Source organism: Sciurus vulgaris (assembly GCF_902686455.1).
Source record: "Sciurus vulgaris genome assembly, chromosome: 4".
NCBI classification, from domain to species: domain Eukaryota; kingdom Metazoa; phylum Chordata; class Mammalia; order Rodentia; family Sciuridae; genus Sciurus; species Sciurus vulgaris.
Genome location: NC_136464.1, coordinates 54,506,151 through 54,523,178, shown reverse-complemented (window position 1 = coordinate 54,523,178; position 17,028 = coordinate 54,506,151). Strand labels below are relative to the sequence as shown.

At 42.8% G+C, this 17,028-nt stretch overlaps 1 protein-coding gene across 3 annotated transcripts in view; it reads right to left on the bottom strand.

The window, feature by feature from the left end:
- Positions 1-12,055, bottom strand: part of PLA2G12B (phospholipase A2 group XIIB) — a 29,333-nt gene extending 17,278 nt beyond the window's left edge. For all 3 annotated transcript variants that reach the window (XM_079137133.1, XM_079137134.1, XM_079137135.1), the window contains exon 1: positions 11,698-12,055. In XM_079137133.1, the coding sequence (XP_078993259.1) occupies positions 11,698-11,908 (211 nt within the window). In that variant the 5' untranslated portion in view covers positions 11,909-12,055. The remainder of the gene's footprint in view (positions 1-11,697) is intronic.
- Between the last annotated feature and the right edge of the window lie 4,973 nt (positions 12,056-17,028).

The following is a 17,028-nucleotide window of genomic DNA, read 5'->3' as shown; positions in this document are numbered from 1 at the left end:
TGTGTGACCAAGAGAGTATGGCAGAGTTGGAGGTATGTTGCTTCTAAGATAGGTTATAAAAGACTGTGGCTTCTGTCCTAGGCTCAGGTAGTTCCTCTCTCTCTCTCTCTCTCTCTCTCTCTCCCTCCCTCCCTCCCTCCCTCTCTCTCTCTCTCTCTCTCTCTCTCTGTCATCATCCACTCTGGGGGACGATGAGTCATGAACAGCCATATGGAAAGGCCATGTGGCAAAGAACTCAAACCTCCTGCCACTAGTATGTGAATTGAAAGGAGATTCTCAGCCCCAGTCAAATCCTCAGAGATGGCGGTGTCTCTGGCAACACTGGCTACGACCTTAGGAGAAACTCAGCCACAGCTACCCAGTAAAGTCACTGCAATTACCCGACCCTCAGAAACTGTGTGATATCACATTTGCTATTTTAAGCTGCTAGGTTGTGGGTAATTTGTTACTCAATAACACATAACTATTGCAGTGGTCATTATGATTTGGACTTTTTTATTACATTTTTTCTATGATGGCTTGATTGAAATATAATTCACATATCATACATTCATTCATTTAACGTGTATAATTCAATGGTTTGGGTATATTCAGTGTTGTGCGAGGGTTACCACAACCTATTAGAACATGTTTATCACCTCAAAAAAGAAACCCGGTATCCATTAGCAATTTCTCTTCATCCCACTGCTCTAGCCCTGGGCAATCACTAAATGAACTTTGTGCCTCAATAAATAATCTGGCCATCTCGCATAGACTAGACCACACAGTACGTGGCCTTTCGTCTCTAGCTTCTTTCCCTTAGCATAATGTTTTCAGGGTTCATCCACATGATAGTATCAGTACTTCATTTCTTTTTATTGCCAAAAAATATTCCAGTATATAAAGAGACCATATTTTGTTTATTCATTCATCAGGTTGTTTTCACTTTGGGCTATAATGATCAATACTGCTACAAAGCTTGGGGTATAGAAAGTCGTTCACAAATGTTTGCTGGATAGAATTTTGATGTACCAAAATATTTTTAGTTATCTTTAGAAAAGACAGGAATAACCCCAGTTCAGGAAGCTTGACCTTTCCCTTATGTCATCTGGTATACTTTCAACATCAACCTTTATAACTGATTGCTTTCAAAATTCAAAGAAATTACAGTATTGGGATGTGATATAGGCCAAGTTACACTGTTATATTGTGTGCATGTACAAATATGTAACAACAGATCCCATCATTATGTACAACTATAATGCACCAATAAAAGTGTAGGGAAAAAACATAAAAAAATACTGCTACAAATATTTAGGTACAGTTTTTAGGGGACATACACTTCTTTTTTTCTACAGGTGTGGGATTGCTGGGTCATATGGTCACTGTTTAACATTCTGAGTTACTAACAGACTGTTTTTCACAGTGACTACATTCCACATTTCCATCAGCCACATATGTGGGTTTCAATTTGTTCACATGCTAACACCCATTTATTATCTGTCTTTTTGATAATAGCCACCCTAGTGGGTGTGAAGTGGTATTTCATGGTAGTTATGATTTGCTTCTCCCTAATGATTATGTTGACCATTAATATATCTTCTTTGGAAAAATGTTTATTCAAATCCTCTACCCAATCTATAATTATTCTATTTTTTTTAAACTGTTGAATTCTCAGAGTTCTTTATGAACACTGGAAACAAGTGCTTTTCAGATATATGGTTTGCAAATATTTTCTCCTATTCTCTATGGTTTTTTTTTAAACTTTCTTGATGAAATCTATTTTTATTGAGCTGAAATTCACATAGAATAAAAATATCATTTTAAGGAATACAATTCAATACATTCACAATGTTGTACAACCGTTTCCTCTAATTCCAAACATTTCCAGCATTCCCAAAGGAGACATTGTACCATGAAGCAGTTATTCCCCATCTCAGTCGATTCGGGCTGCTATAATAAAAATGACATAAAAAATAAAAGTTTAAACCGGATGGCCTAAACAACAGAAATTTATTCCTCAAAATTCTGGAGGCTGGGAATTTCAAGGTCAGTGCCAGCGGACTCTGTGTCTGATGGAGCCTCTTCCTGGTTTGAGGATGGCCGTGGTCCTCTTGTTGTATCCTCATGTAGTAAAGAGAGAGCCAGGGTCTCTCTCTCTTCTAAGGACACTAACCCCATCTTGGGGGTCTTAACTTCCAAAGGCTGTGCCTCAAAATAAAACCCCACTGGGGATTAAAGTTTCAACATATGAATTTGTCAGGGACACATATGCACTTCATAACAAGCCTCATTTGTTTCTGCCCCCAACCCCTGGAAACCACTAATCTGCTGTCTGTCTCTGCGGATTTTTTTTTTTTTTTTTTGGTATCAGGGTTTGAACAGGGGTCAGGGTCGGGGTGGGGGTAACCACTGAATCACATTCCCCAGCCCTATTTTTTTAAATTATTTTATTTTACAGTTGGATTATTGCTCAGTTGCTAAGGGATTTGCTAAATTGCTGAGACTGGCTTTGAACTCTCGATCCTCCTGCCTCAGCCTCCTGAGCCACAGGGATTACAGGCATGTGCCACCGTGCCCTGCAGATTTATCTATCTTGATATTTCAAATAAATGAAATGGTACAGTGTATACTCTGTGACTGCCTTCTTTCACTTACCATAATATTTTCAGAGTTCATCTGTATTGTAGTATGTATTAGTACGGTTGACTAATATTCCATTTCATAGCATTTACCACAGTTTATTTATTCATTAAAGGACATTTGGATTGTTTCTGCCTCTTGGTCATTGTGAACAGTGCTACTATGAAAAACTGTGCAAAAGTTTTGTTTAAATCTTGGTTTTCAATTCGTTGGAGGTACATATCTACAGAACAGAATTCCTGACTTGTGAGGTAATTCTATGTTTAACTTTTTAGGAGCCACTAGACTGTTTTCCATAATAGCAGTACTGTTTTTTATTCTTACCAGCAATGCACAATGATTGCAAGTTTTCTACGTCCTCATAATTTCATTACAGTGAACCTAGATGTGGAGTATTTCTCCTTATCCTGCTTGGAACAATCTGAGGACTTGATTTTCTTTTAATTCTGGAAAATTTGCAGTCACTGCATAAATATAAATATTTCTTTTCCTCTTTGTACTTAGTTTTTCCTCTTTCAGAATGTTCAATCTTTTTTTATCCTGTCCTTCATGTGTCTTAATCTCCGTTTCATAATTTTCATCTTTTTCATATGTGTACTTTCATTTTTTCTCTGTGTACTGGCAATCTTCATGAAATCCTTTTTCCATTTTACTAGTTTTAAGTTGGCTGATCCTGCTAGTTGGTCCATCCACTGAGATTTTTCTTTTAAAAGTTATAACTTTCTTTTCTTAGAGTTCTATTTGGTTCTTTTAAATATGTGTACTCATTTTCATTGAATTGTTAAAATCTAATTTCTACTCCTCTTATTTAATAATTTCAAATATTCTTGTTATGTCGTCATCTCCAATCCTTGGGTAGCTAATTCTCATTTTTAGTGTCTATAGATTCTCTGTCTCATGGTGGATTATTTGTTCGCATGGGTGTAATATTTTAGTGAGAGTTCATTTTCAGTCGGCTTGGTTTTCCAGGGAACTGCTGTGCCCTGGGTCACCTAGGGAGTATTCCTCAAAGGCTTCTGTGGCTCCAGGATGTCCAAGGTAGTTGTGACGCCTGTATTTATGTTCATTGCTTGGCTGGGCATGCTCACACCAGGACACTTTTCCATTCCGTATGGATTCAGACTCCTCACGTGCCCCCATATGCTTGGGGGAGTGACTTTTTATTGGTGCTTTTTATTCTACCTGCGGCCCTAAGGGGGTGGAAGGCGTTGCTTGGAGCAGGGCGGAGCTTTTCAGCAGGCTAGGCTGTGCCTCAGTTGCTCAGCTTCCTGCCGGCTCTTCCGTTCCCATGGGTGAAGGTTCCATTTCCACTGAGCAATACAATCTCGTGGAGTCTCCCGTGTTCCCCAATGAAAAACCTGAGGGGTGCTGCAGCTGCCTAGCTGCTCACCAGCTCGGCTTTTCTTTTCCTCTTTGTTTGGGGAACTTGAAGATTTCCCTTTATTTCATACTAGTTTGAGTGTGGTTTTTTTTTTTTTTTTTTTTTTTTTTTTTTTTTTTTTTTTTTTTTTTTTTTTTGATGTTTAATTTCCACCCAGCATTTCTTGTTATTGGTAATGAATTTAATGATGGAGTCTGCCAGCCCTCCAGCCATCCCAGTGGTACTTTTTAAAGTTGAGAACTGTCGTTTTGCTATTAACCTGCTGTGTGTGTGTGTGTGTGTGTGTGTGTGTCACAGGTAGAGTGTATTAAGCAACATTCATAATCAAATTGCACACATGAAAACAATCACACCATTACCATACAATTAATGTGATTATTTCTTGGAAGTGAGACTACAGTGATTTTAATTTTTAAATTTTTCTTCAGATTATTATTTTATAAATAGTCTACATATACTATGTTTATAGATATCAGGAAGAAAATTCTAAGTTTTTTCTTTTGTTTTTAAGACAGGGTTTCGCTATATTGTTCAGGCTGGCCCCTAACTCCTGGGCTTAAGTGATCCTCCTGCCTCAGCCTCCCAGGTACCTGGGAATTCAGAAGTATACTGCCACACTTGGCAGGAAGAAAAATTTAAACAGAGAAACAAACTTCTAAATTTGATGATGTGACATCTTTTTTATTTAATAGCTTTGCTGGTAAAGGGCATTTGCAGCAGACTCCTGCGGCTTCCTGGGTTACCCTCTGCCTTTCTGCACCTGAGAACTCACAGATAAAACTCTGATATCACAGTTTGAAAGATAATGGAATGAAATTCCTATCTGACCTGCAGGTGGTGAAGGTTATTTTTATTATATTTAATATTTTACATTAACTATAGAAATTCTGCTTAAGAGAGATGCTTGTAGGGTAAAAAAAAGAAGTGATGTTTTGAGTCTAGGCAGAAATAATATACCAGATCCTCAAATTATAGTTTGAGTTGTTTACAGCTTGGTGCTTTAAGTCTAGGCATCAATAATGTGCTATGTCCACAAACTGCTTTTATTTTCTGACTTGGACTGTTTGCAGGAGCAGCAGGCTGGCAACTTGCAGTTCTACTTTTGGGGCTGGCAAATGGTGGCTATTTTGGGTAACCTGCCAACTCAAAGTGGTTTTTATATTTTTAAATGGTTGGGGGGGTAAAGTCAAAACAAGGATAATATTTTATGACATGTGAAAATTATATGAAATTCAAACTTTAGTGCCCATAAAGCAATTGTATTGGAACGCAGCCACACTCATCTCTTATGTATCAGCTATGGCGCAGAAAAAAATTGCAGTGTTGTTATGATCTTGAAGTGAGGATGGTTTTGTAATCAAGACATAAAATTCAGAGGCCGTAAAGAAAGAGACTAACAGATTTGATCTCATAAAGTTGAAAACCTTCTGAATTAAGTGAAACACCATAAAAGACTTGAAAGACAACTAGGAGGGAGAGAGGGGAGCAGAGTTAGCCATGAAACCCGGGCCCTCCTCCTAGCTGCGCACACTACCTCCTGGGCCAGCCTTTCTCCAGTTTCATCACTGAAATGAACAGTAAAAACTTGTAGGGCTTTATGTCCTAGGTCAAGGGTAGGGACCGTGACCTTCCAGGAGGGTGGATCCATTCTCCCCACCCAGCTGGTTCCCCCAGAGGTGCTGGCGAGGACGCAGGTTTCTTTATATGAAACGCATGCGCACCTCATGCGCCGCCTGCCTCCAGAAGCGCTTAAATACCTGAGCCAGTGATGGGTCAGAGCAGACACGTGGACTGTTTCAGTTGCTAAAATGGATTAAGCCACTGCATGCGGTGGGGTGACCCACTTGTCCTGGTTTGCCTGGAACCGTCCCTGCTTAGTACTGAAAGCCCCACATCCCAGGAGCTTTCGTCTACCTCCATCCTCAGCAAACTGGGAGGTTGGTCATCCTAGCCTGGGGCAATGTATGTGCTTCCAAACCAGTGGCAATATTCTTTATCCAGGCTATGAATCCCCTGGAGAATCTTTTAGAGGCTGTGAATTCACTCCTCCTAAAATATACGAACTTGAATTTCATAAAAATTTGCTCTAAGGTTTCAGACATATAAAACTGTCTCTGAAAAAAGCAAGACAAAACAAAAAGACGGATTTACAACAAACCAAAAAGCTTCTGGACAGCAAAGGGAACAATTAACAGAATGGAGAGACAATCTGTAAATTGGGAGAAAATATTTGCAAGCCATACATCTGATAAGGGGCTAATATCCAAAATATATAAAGGAATCCAAACAACACAAGAATGGGAAAACAAATAACCTGACTTGAGAATGGGAAAAGATCTGAACAGACATTTCTCAAAAGGATGGCCAACGAGTACATGAAAAGATTCTCAGCCTCTCCAGTCATCAGGGAAATACAAATTACAATCACAATGCAGTAGCTAAAATGGCTATTATAGAAAAGACAATTGATAACAAGTGTTGATGAGTATATACACCATCAGTGAGAATGTAAATTAGTGCAGCCATTTTGGAAAACAGCATGGAGTTTCCTCAGAAAACTAAAAGTAGAACTATCATATACTACTAGTATATATCCAAAGGAATTGAAATTATCATGCTCACTACAGCTTTATTCACTATAGCCAAGATGTGAAAGCAAACAAAGTGTCCATCAACAGATGCCGGGATAAAAAAAAATGGTGCATATGCATAATAAATATTATTCGGCTTTATACAAGGAAATCCTGTCATTATTTACAACATATATTAAACTGGAGGACATTACATTGAATAAGCTAGAAAGATAAATACTATATGATCTTACTTATATATGAAACCTAAAAAAAAATTGATCTCAAGAAGCAGAGTAGAAAGGAGATGACCAGAGGTTGCAGGAATGGGGAGAGGGGGAGGAATGGAGAAAAAAGGAGATGTTGATAAAAGAGTACAAGTTCCCGTTACACAGGAGGGATCTTTTAGTGATCTATGATACTGCTGGATGACCATGGCTAATGACAATGTACTGCATATCTCAAAATTGTGAAAAGAACAGATTGCTAATACTCTCACCATAAAAAATAAGTTGGAGAGGTGATGGGTTATGTTAATTAGCTTGATTACAAGCTAAAAGAAATAGAAATAGATCAAATAGAATGGAAATTGGAAACATCATATTGTATTTCATAAGTAGACACTATTATTATTTGTCAACTAAATTTTTTTTAAAGATTGATACTTTAAGATACTTTAAAGATTTTTTTTCCCCTTAGAACTAAATCCAAGAAGAATTCATCTCAAGGTTCTTTTTCAAAAGTGGGACAGTGCAGACAGTATTTACAAGGCACAGAGACTCTACTCCAAAGACCCTTCTCCAGAGAACTTTGTAGAGCAGAGAACACTTAGATACCTCTTCCAGAAGCTGAGAGGATGCTGTCCAGCCACTGGGACTTGGGGAAGAACCTGACTGCAGTGAACCTGTTCGCTATTGTCTTTGTGGTGACATTTATAAAATGTTTTGGATACCTACCATTCTCCATACATACCACTAATTCCTTACATATTGCCTTTAATTCTCACAATAACCATGTGAGATAGGTGATACTCTCAATGTTCTTTTAATACATATGAGCAACTGAGGTTAACAGAGTCAGGCAACTCACCCAAGGTAACAAGCAATGGGATTTTGCCCCCAAATTTCAAACTTATAGATTGTTTATTATTAGGATTTCTCAAAGTTTGATTCAAGGACCACTGTTACAAGTGCAGCTCCATGAGGTTAGGGGTAGCTCAGTGGTAGACTACATGCCTAGCCTGTGTGAGGTGCTGGGTTCCATCCCAAACACCAACACCCCCCAAAAAAGAGGGGCTACAGGGTCATACCACAGACCCACAGAATCAGAATCTCTGGTATGAGAAAAGAAATGTGTATTTCCAAAAATGATTCTCAAGGAGATTTTGTCTCCTGGCAATAGCTCCCTTAATACCAGCTGTGTAGTTACTGAATCTCATCATATTTATAGCCCAATCCTTTAAGCACAATTTTTGTGTTGACATGAAAAATGAATTGCTTTAACTATATGAAGTGTGGAAAGCTGTCTGGACAAGCTGCAACCGGGCTGCCAGGATACAAACCCACCTCTGCCAGCCAGAATGATTTAAAGTAGGGGCTGAAATTGTCTGAGAGTGACATCTTGGGGTAGTGCTCCTTTACCTTGTCTGTACTCGGTAGTCACCTGGGCAACTAACCACCAGTTAAAATGCTGATGTCTGGGTTCAGCCCACAGAAGTTCTGATTTAAATGGTTGGTGTCAGGACTTTAAAAAACTCCCCAGCTGCTCTCTACTTCCTGATTGTAATGTGAGCTGCTTCCCACTGCCACACTCTCCTGCCATGATGTTCAGCCTCACCTTGAGCCCCGAGGATCGGAGCCAGGCTTCGCTGGACTAGGACCTCTGAAAATATCTACAAGAGATGTCCGAAGAGTGTTTGTTCTCAGCCTCAGCTCAGTCCTCAGCCCCCACTGTCAGGAAGTTGCCTAAGAGTGACATCACAGCTCTCAGCTTCTGTGACACAGCTGTCCTTGGACTCGGGTCGTGTAAGAACATGAGTTATCCAGTGGAAAGGAAAAGAAGCACTCCACGATCTAGACCACAAATTAAGCTGGTAGAAGATCCACCAGAGCACTCCAGGCCCTAGGAGAGACAGGAGGCTGGCTGCTGCGCGTGGTGCTGCAGATCCCTGCTGAACAGGAACACCTGTGTCAGGTTTTGTGCCAGCCAGGGATGAAATTTTAGTTAACTTAGCCATTTTCACCTTTAATTGCAGGAGAGAAAGGGGGGAATATTCAGGGAAAGAATGGTGAATGACAAGATAGAGTAACTTGAATCAGGGAGGAAGGAACAGAAATGTGTCTGGAAATGTTGGTGGACTGAGGCATATTAGAAGTAGGCAAGTGGATTATCTGGAATCTGAGTCTGATGCGAGGCTGTGAGGAGCAGATGTGCTAGGTCAGCCAAATGAATGATAAGAGTTGGAGGAAAACCGTACCAACACTGAAAATTTTCAGTAATTTGGAACAGAATCTTCCTTTGAAATTAATACACATTCTAAAACTCCAGCCCTAACTGGACATGGGTGCTCACCACCCTACCATGTAAAACTTAAAATCACGTGGTCTTAGTATCTAACACATCTTCTCCCACTAGAAAAAGGTTTCTACTAAGACCCTGTTTTTAGGTGACACGAGTCAGAATTTTAATTGGCATTTACTTTTCCCTTAAACATTTTGTATTCCATGAAAGAAAATATATTTTCCAGAAGCCATTAATTTGGGAGGGCCTCTTCCTGTTGTACTTAATTTGTGTGACTTATATGTTTATTAAATAAAAAAATGTAATAATGTTTTGATTGAAAAAAAAAAAACCCTCCCCCGCTGATTCTAATGTGAAGCCTGGTAGAGAACCTATGCTTCACAAAATAAGCACCTATCGAATGTAACCTTTTTTTTTTTTTTTTTTTTTTTTTGTGGTACACTGTTGCTAAAATGCTCCTTCTGGTGAACTTGGTTATGAAAGCAGATTTTTTTGCAGTGTGGACCCAGGACCTGTGGCATCAGGACCATCTGCAAATCCTTAGAAACGCGAATTATCTGACCACACCCACCCATCAGAAATGTGAGCGGGTGGAGCCAGCAACTGTTTAAATAAGCCAGGGGCTGAGGTGTGGGACGTGTGGAGGCAACCAAGAGCTTGAGAATTACTGCTTCAAAGTGAGAAGCCTTGTGCACGGGGTATGTCACAAAGCAAACCAGAAGGGAACTGGGACACAGTGATTTCTGTTTGATAGATTGCTTGATTCACAATCAGCTTGAGGAGATGTTTTGTCCTGTTTGGGCAATCTCCCGGTTCTCGGCTCCCCCCGGGTTCCAAAGGTAACAAGGCTTACACCCCTGTTTTCCTAAGTGGCTTTCAGGCCCCTCCTTGAGCGGGTTCTGTTTTGCACAGAGAGAGCGCAGTTATTTGCCTTCCTGTTCTCTCTCTGTTGACTGTTCCCATCCCCCACCACTTGCTGCTGACCTGGGCCTAGGCAGGCTACAGACTCTGCAACCAAAATGTGATAAAATCTTTGATACCATTTTGCTAGAGAAGAAGAGGGTTTGGTTCTAGATATCCTAAAGGGAGGTGGGGATGCTGTTAGCTCTTTGCTAGCACAGATATTAGTGAAAACACCTGTGTTGATTCAAACCCCTGAAGTGAGTTAACCCTTTCCTGCTCATCAATACAAACTGGGCTGGTCTAAACAAACCTGCCACCTGGCTTCTGCATTTCTTCAACCCACCTTGGATGAGTTTGTGACTCAGGGTCCAGGTGGGTGCATGTGCAGACCAGGCTGCTAGCCTGTGAAGTTTTCACTGAAATGCAGTGTTCATTTTTCAGTTGTGTCCCTATATGGTTAAAACGTCTCTACTACAGAACTCTGGGTTCTGAAGCTATGGCTAACCATTATCTCTCAGTCTCTTTTAAGTGTGTACAGAAGCTATCTCTCCTGCTAGTGGTGAATCCAAGTGTGTAGCTTTTTGTTTGTTTCTGGAAAGCCGAGTTTTATCCGTTGAATGTTTGGAGAGAATATTTCTCAAGTGTGTTTTGCTGCTAGGCTAAATTATTGGCTTGCCATTTTCAACTCGAATCCCATGAGGGAACACTGGATAAATGAAACCATCAAACTAATGAGACTGTACACTCCGAAAGCATTCTCAGGCTGAGAGTACAGCTCAGTGGTAGAGCTGTGTTTAGCAAGCGAAAGGCCTGGGTTCAATCCCCCACACCATGTTTAAAAACATTTTCATCCACTAGGGAAATCATACCATGTCACCTGGGTGAGACCCAGGGCTCTGCATTCTGTTTCCCTTAACTGACTTCTGAACAGAGTGAAGGGGGAACCGGCCCCAGGGGCTTCTCTTGGGAAGCTTGATATGCACCCTGGCTTTTCATTCACCCTCTTTGCAACTCAGATGAGAAAGGGGTAGGTGCTCCCACTGGCTCACGATTCTGCCTCTGGTGTATGGACTGAGGAGCAGCAGGCTGTCCCCAACCCCTGCTACCATGGCTGACTGGGGCAGCAGTGCAGGGACCCCTGCTTCCGGAGAGTTGAGCAAATTGATGCCCATCCCCAGCTGGCAGAGCCCAGAGGAAGGGGTGAACAGCAGTAGGGGAAGGCAGAATCTTTCCCAGGCTTTCAGAGTCACGGAACAGGAATCACTCCCTGGCAGAATTTCCACCCAAGGTGCAGCTTGGATTTTCTTCCCTAAGAACCCCTCAGAGACCCTCAGCTCTTTTCTCCCCACTCCCTGCGACCTTTCCTCTGCCTCCCAACAAGCCAAGTCAAACCGACCCTGGGAAAGCTTCACTGATAAAACACAGGAAGCTCAGTGAAATGCGAGTTCCCCATAAACCACGGATAATTTCTCAGGATAAGTAGATCCCAAATATTTCATTGGACATACTTGTCCTAACAAGTTAGTTGTTTATTTGAATTTCGGATTTCTCTGGGTGTCCAGTATTTTTGTTTGCTCAACCTGGCCGCACCACCTAAGAGGTAGGTTACATGAGACAGAGTGTGTGACAGATTGTGGCCCGTGGGGGCTGCTGATGGATCCCCCTGACAGGTTTTTACCAGAAGCGAAACCGCCCACTCACCGTATCGGCACCTGTATTGACAGACTCCGTTCTTCCCTCCCAGCAGCTCCAGGAAGGAATCAAAGTAGCTGTTGACGGATTCGAAGCTGCCCCGGAGGTGCCGCAGGCCCCAGTCAGAGTAGGACTCCTCTGCTTTGGGGCTGGGGTCGCTCTGAGCCAGGCCCCCTCCCAGGCCGAGCCACAACACCAAGAAGCTGGTGGCTAGCTTCATCTTGCAGACAGGTAGGTACGGAGCCCTGTCCTCAGACCCCAGCCGGTGTCCCAGGAAGTCCCAGGTACTCAGCCCCCGGGGCCGGATGTGAGGCAGGACAGGAACGGGATTATCGGGCACACTCAATCTGTGTTCCCCAGAGGTGGACTTTAAACACAGCTATGGAGCCGGGATGAGATCAGGGCAATTAGAGGGCAAAGGTGAGGCAGTGGGAGGGCCTGTCTGAGGGATGGCCGGAGAGAGAGAGAACACTTAAAGTGGATGCCACCGCTGGGGAGCTGGGAGATGCCTGCAGGAGCAGGAGCAGCCCTCGGGAGCCGCGCTTGTGAATCTCAGGGCCAGACTCTCCACCCAAGAGCTGGTGCCAAGGTCCTAGCCACACCCCTAAGCCAGTCTCTGTAAACCTGGTCTCTCGGGAGATTCAGGAGGGTGTGTAAAGGACCCAGGTGGTTTGACAGGGTCACCTTTCCCAACAATCAAGCGTGTGTTGCCCTAGGTGGTGTTAGGCAGGACTCGGGACCTGAGGCCCAGCTTCCCTCCCTGGCTCTCAGATTCATAAATCTGCGAGTACGGCAAAGGTCCTAGATGAAGCCATCCCAGTGCTGGTGCATTGTGGTCACTGTTTGCAGCACATTCTGTTTATACTCAGCAGTATTAGATCATAAGATCCTGAGATCTACTTGTGGCCGAAGAGTGGTTCTGGGGACACTCAGGTCTCCCAGTGGTGTTTTTTCTTTAAGTGACTTTACAGTCCAGGAGTGTGGGCTGGGGATGTAGGTGAGTGACAGAGCACCTTGCCTGACAGGAGAGAGGCCCTGGGTTTGATCCCCAGCACCCCCGGGGGGTTGGGGGGTGGGGGGTGTCTGGAGTGTATTAACAAAACTATGAGAATCTAGGCTTTACAATTGTCGACTGAATCCTAGTGTTTTGGCTTCATTTTCAGCTTAGAGTTTGCTTTTAGTCATGTGAAGAAATAACTATCTACATGATCACTAGTCTGAAAACCTGATACTTTATAAACAAAATGAATCATTTTAGTTTCTTTCTCAAATATCTGAAAAGCCCCATAGAAAATAACTCATTTTTTTACATATTCATGCATATATACAATATAACAATATTTTTTTTACATATTCATACATATATACGATATAACAATATAACTTGGCCAATATCACTCCCCAGCACTTCTTCTCTCCCTCCTCCCAGCATCCCATTTCTTGGTCCTTTTTCTCTGATTTCCCTTTGATTTTTAAGGAGAGCCACCCCTATCTACCTTAACCTTCTGAGTTTATTTCACTTAACATGATGGTCTCTAGTTCAATCCATTTTTCCTACAAATGACATAATTACCTTTTTTTTTTTAAATGACTGAATAAAATTCCATTGTTTACATATACCACATTTTCTTTATCCCTTATATCCCTTGATGACCACCTAGGCTGGTTCCACAGTTTGGCTATTGAGAATAGTGCTATTACAAACATGGGTATGCATGTATCATTGTAGGATGATGGCTTTAATTTTTCTGGATAAATACCAAGGAGTGATATGATGGCTCCATGCCTAGTCTTTTGGAGCCTCCATTACTGATTTCCATAGTAGTCGTACTTAATTTACAGTCATATCAACAGTGTAAAAGTGTTCCTTTTTCTCTGCATCCTCTCCAGCATTTATTATTTGTATTCTTGACTGCTATCCTGACTGGTGTGAGATGAAATCTCAGTATAGTTTTGATTTGCATTTCCCTAATTGCTAATGATGATGAACATTTCTTCATGTATTTTTGCTGACCATTTGTATTTCTTCTTTTTGAGAAGTATGTTTAATTTGTGTGCCCATTTATAAACTGGATTGGAGGTTTCAAGATGGCGGCCTAGAGGGTGGCTGCATTTCATGTTGCTCCAGGACTCAGGATTCAAAAGAGGAGATATTGAGAGACCTGGGACCAACTCAAAGCAGCCAGGTGAATCTCTCCCATTGGGGAGGCGTCCCAGATGGGACGGTGGTCCCGGAACGCAGGGAACTTTGTGAAGTAGAGCTGCCGGTGAGACGCCCCTCCCCCCGCTGGAGCAGTGAACTCGGACAACTGGGAGCATCGTAGAGAAGGCCGCTCAGCGCAGCACTGGGACTTGGAGCAACCACTGGGGCTCTGGTGGCTGCCCAGGGGAGCAGCGAGGAGAGCTGTGTGGACTCAGAGCACGGGGCCTGCCCTGAGGAGGAGGAGGAGGAGCATGGCCGCTTGGATTCGGAGTGGCTATAGCGGAGCTGCAAGCGGTTACCAGAGGAGAAGCTGCGTGGCGAGCTGTTTGGACTCAGACCACTTCTGAACACCGGGGCCTGCCCGGAGGAGTAGGAGGAGGAGGAGGAGGAGTGCGGCAGGGCGTTTGGACTCGCAGTGACTGCATTAGAGCTCCAGGCGGCTGCTCAGAGGAGAAGGCGAGTGGTGAGTTGTTTGGACTTAAAGCGACCGCTCCTGAACACAGGGGGGCTGCCTGGAGGAGGAGCGCGGTGGGTCGCCTGGTCTCGGGTGGCCACACTAGAGCTCCGGGCGGCTGCCCAGAGGACGCGTGCAGTGGGTCACGTGGATTCAGAGCCACTCAGAGCGACCACTCCTGAACACCCGGGGGTGTTACCTGGAGGAGGAGGAGGAACAGGGAGGGTCATTTTGACTCGGAGTGATTGATTGCCCCGGGCTACGGGTGGTCGGTGGGAGGTGGAGGCACGCAGTGAGTTGCTTGGACTCCTAGTGACCGCACCGGAATACTGGGTGGCTGTCTGGAGGAAGAGGCGTGTGGCGGGTCTCTGGGACTCAGAGCGATTGTACGGGGCCCCAGGCGGCTGCTCAGAAGAGGGGCCACATAGCCAGGCGATTAGGTGCAGAGCAGGGTCCCAGGATCTAGGAGGCTTCTTGGTGGAAGAGCCGCACAGAGACATGCTTAGGGGAGCAGCGAAGGTTCCAGGACTGCGGGCAGATTCTCTGAGGAGGGGCAGCCTAAGGAGATTCATCTGCAAAGGGTGAGGCTCCCAGGCCCAGGAGGTAGGGCCGGGCCCCTGGGAACTTTGCAGAGGAAGGCAGCCCAGCCCAGGCGGGGATGTAAATTGAGGGGAACCTCTAGGAGGGAACTGACCAACGAGACCTCCCCACCAGGTGAGTCTTCCCTGCCGGGTGAGGTTTCCCCACAAGGACGGTAAAACCAGAGACTCAGGCCCAAACAGGCCTTGCCTCAGCCCACAGTCTAGTTCCCCTTTGGATGACCATTGGTCAACAAGTGGAGGCACCTCTGCCCACTAGCAGGGAATATACCCCACCTGAAGGCCACCACTCCTAGAGAGGCAGCTTCCTTGTGGAGCACCGCATTATCAACTTCCTCTAAGACTTCAGCCTACTGAAGGCTAAGAGGGGATATATATAGAAATCTTCAGGGACATTGTAAGTCAATAGAGGAAACCTACAATATCTCAGCGGTCCACTGATACCTGAACAATATGAGAAAACAAGGAAAGAAAATGCTGCAAACAAATCTAGATATTACATCAATAAAACCCAATGACAGCATGGCAGAAGAAATGACAGAAAAGGAGTTCAGAATGTACATAATTAAAATGATCAGGGAAGCAAACGATGAGATGAAAGAGCAAATGCACGCACTGAATGATGAGATGAAAGAGCAAATGCAGGCATTGAATGATCACACCAATAGACAGTTAAAAGAGCAAATACAGGAAGCAAAAGATCATTTCAATAAAGAGTTAGAGATAATGAAAAAAAACCAAACAGAAATCCTTGAAATGAAGGAAACAATAAACCAAATTAAGAACTCCTTAGAAAGCATATCCAGTAGGATAGAACACCTGGAAGACAGAAGCTCAGACATTGAAGACAAAATATTTAACCTTGAAAAAAAGTTGACCAAACAGAGAAGATGGTAAGAAATCATGAACAGAATCTACAAGAACTATGGGATATCATGAAAAGGCCAAATTTAAGAATTATTGAGATTGAGGAAGGGTTAGAGAAACAAACCAAAGGAAGGAACAATCTATTCAATGAAATACTATCAGAAAATTTCCCAAATCTGAAGAATGAAATGGAAAATCAAGTTCAAGAGGCTTATAGGACTCCAAATACACAAAATTACAACAGACCCACACCAAGGCACATTATAATGAAAATGCCTAACATACAAAATAAAGACAGAATTTTAAAGGCTGTGAGAGAAAAGAACCAAATTACGTTCAGGGGGAAACCAATACGGATATCAGCAGATTTTTCAATCCAGACCCTAAAAGCTAGAAGGGCCTGGGACAACATTTTTCAAGCTCTGAAAGAAAATGGATGCCAACCAAGAATCTTATACCCAGCAAAACTTACCTTCAAATTTGACGATGAAATAAAATCCTTCCATGATAAACAAAAGCTAAAAGAATTTACAAAAAGAAAGCCAGCATTACAGAACATTCTCAACAAAATATTCCATGAGGAAGAGATGAAAAACAAAGAAGCAAATCAGCAAAGGGAGGAATTATCCTAAAGGAATTGTCAAATAAAGGAGGAACCAAGTTGTGTCAAACAAATAAATAAATAAAATTTAAAAAATGAACCAAATGACCGGAAAACCAAACAAATCTCAATAATAACCCTGAACGTTAATGGCCTGAATTCATCAATCAAAAGACATAGACTGGCAGATTGGATTAAAAAGAAAGATCCAACAATATGTTGCCTACAAGAGACTCGCCTCATAGAAAAAGATACCCATAGACTAAAGGTGAAAGGATGGGGAAAAACATACCATGCACATGGACTCAGCAAAAAAGCTGGAGTATCCATCCTCATTTCAGACAATGTGGACTTCAAGCCAAAGTTAGTCAGAAGGGATAAAGGTCATTTCATACTGCTTAAGGGAAGCATAAATCAGCAAGATATAACAATCATAAACATCTATGCCCCAAACAGTGGCTCATCCATGTATGTCAAACAAATCCTTCTCAATTTCAGAAACCAAATAGACCATAACACAATAATACTAGGTGATTTTAACACGCCTCTCTCACCACTGGACAGATCTTCCAGACAAAAATTGAACAAAGAAACCATAGATCTCAATAACACAATC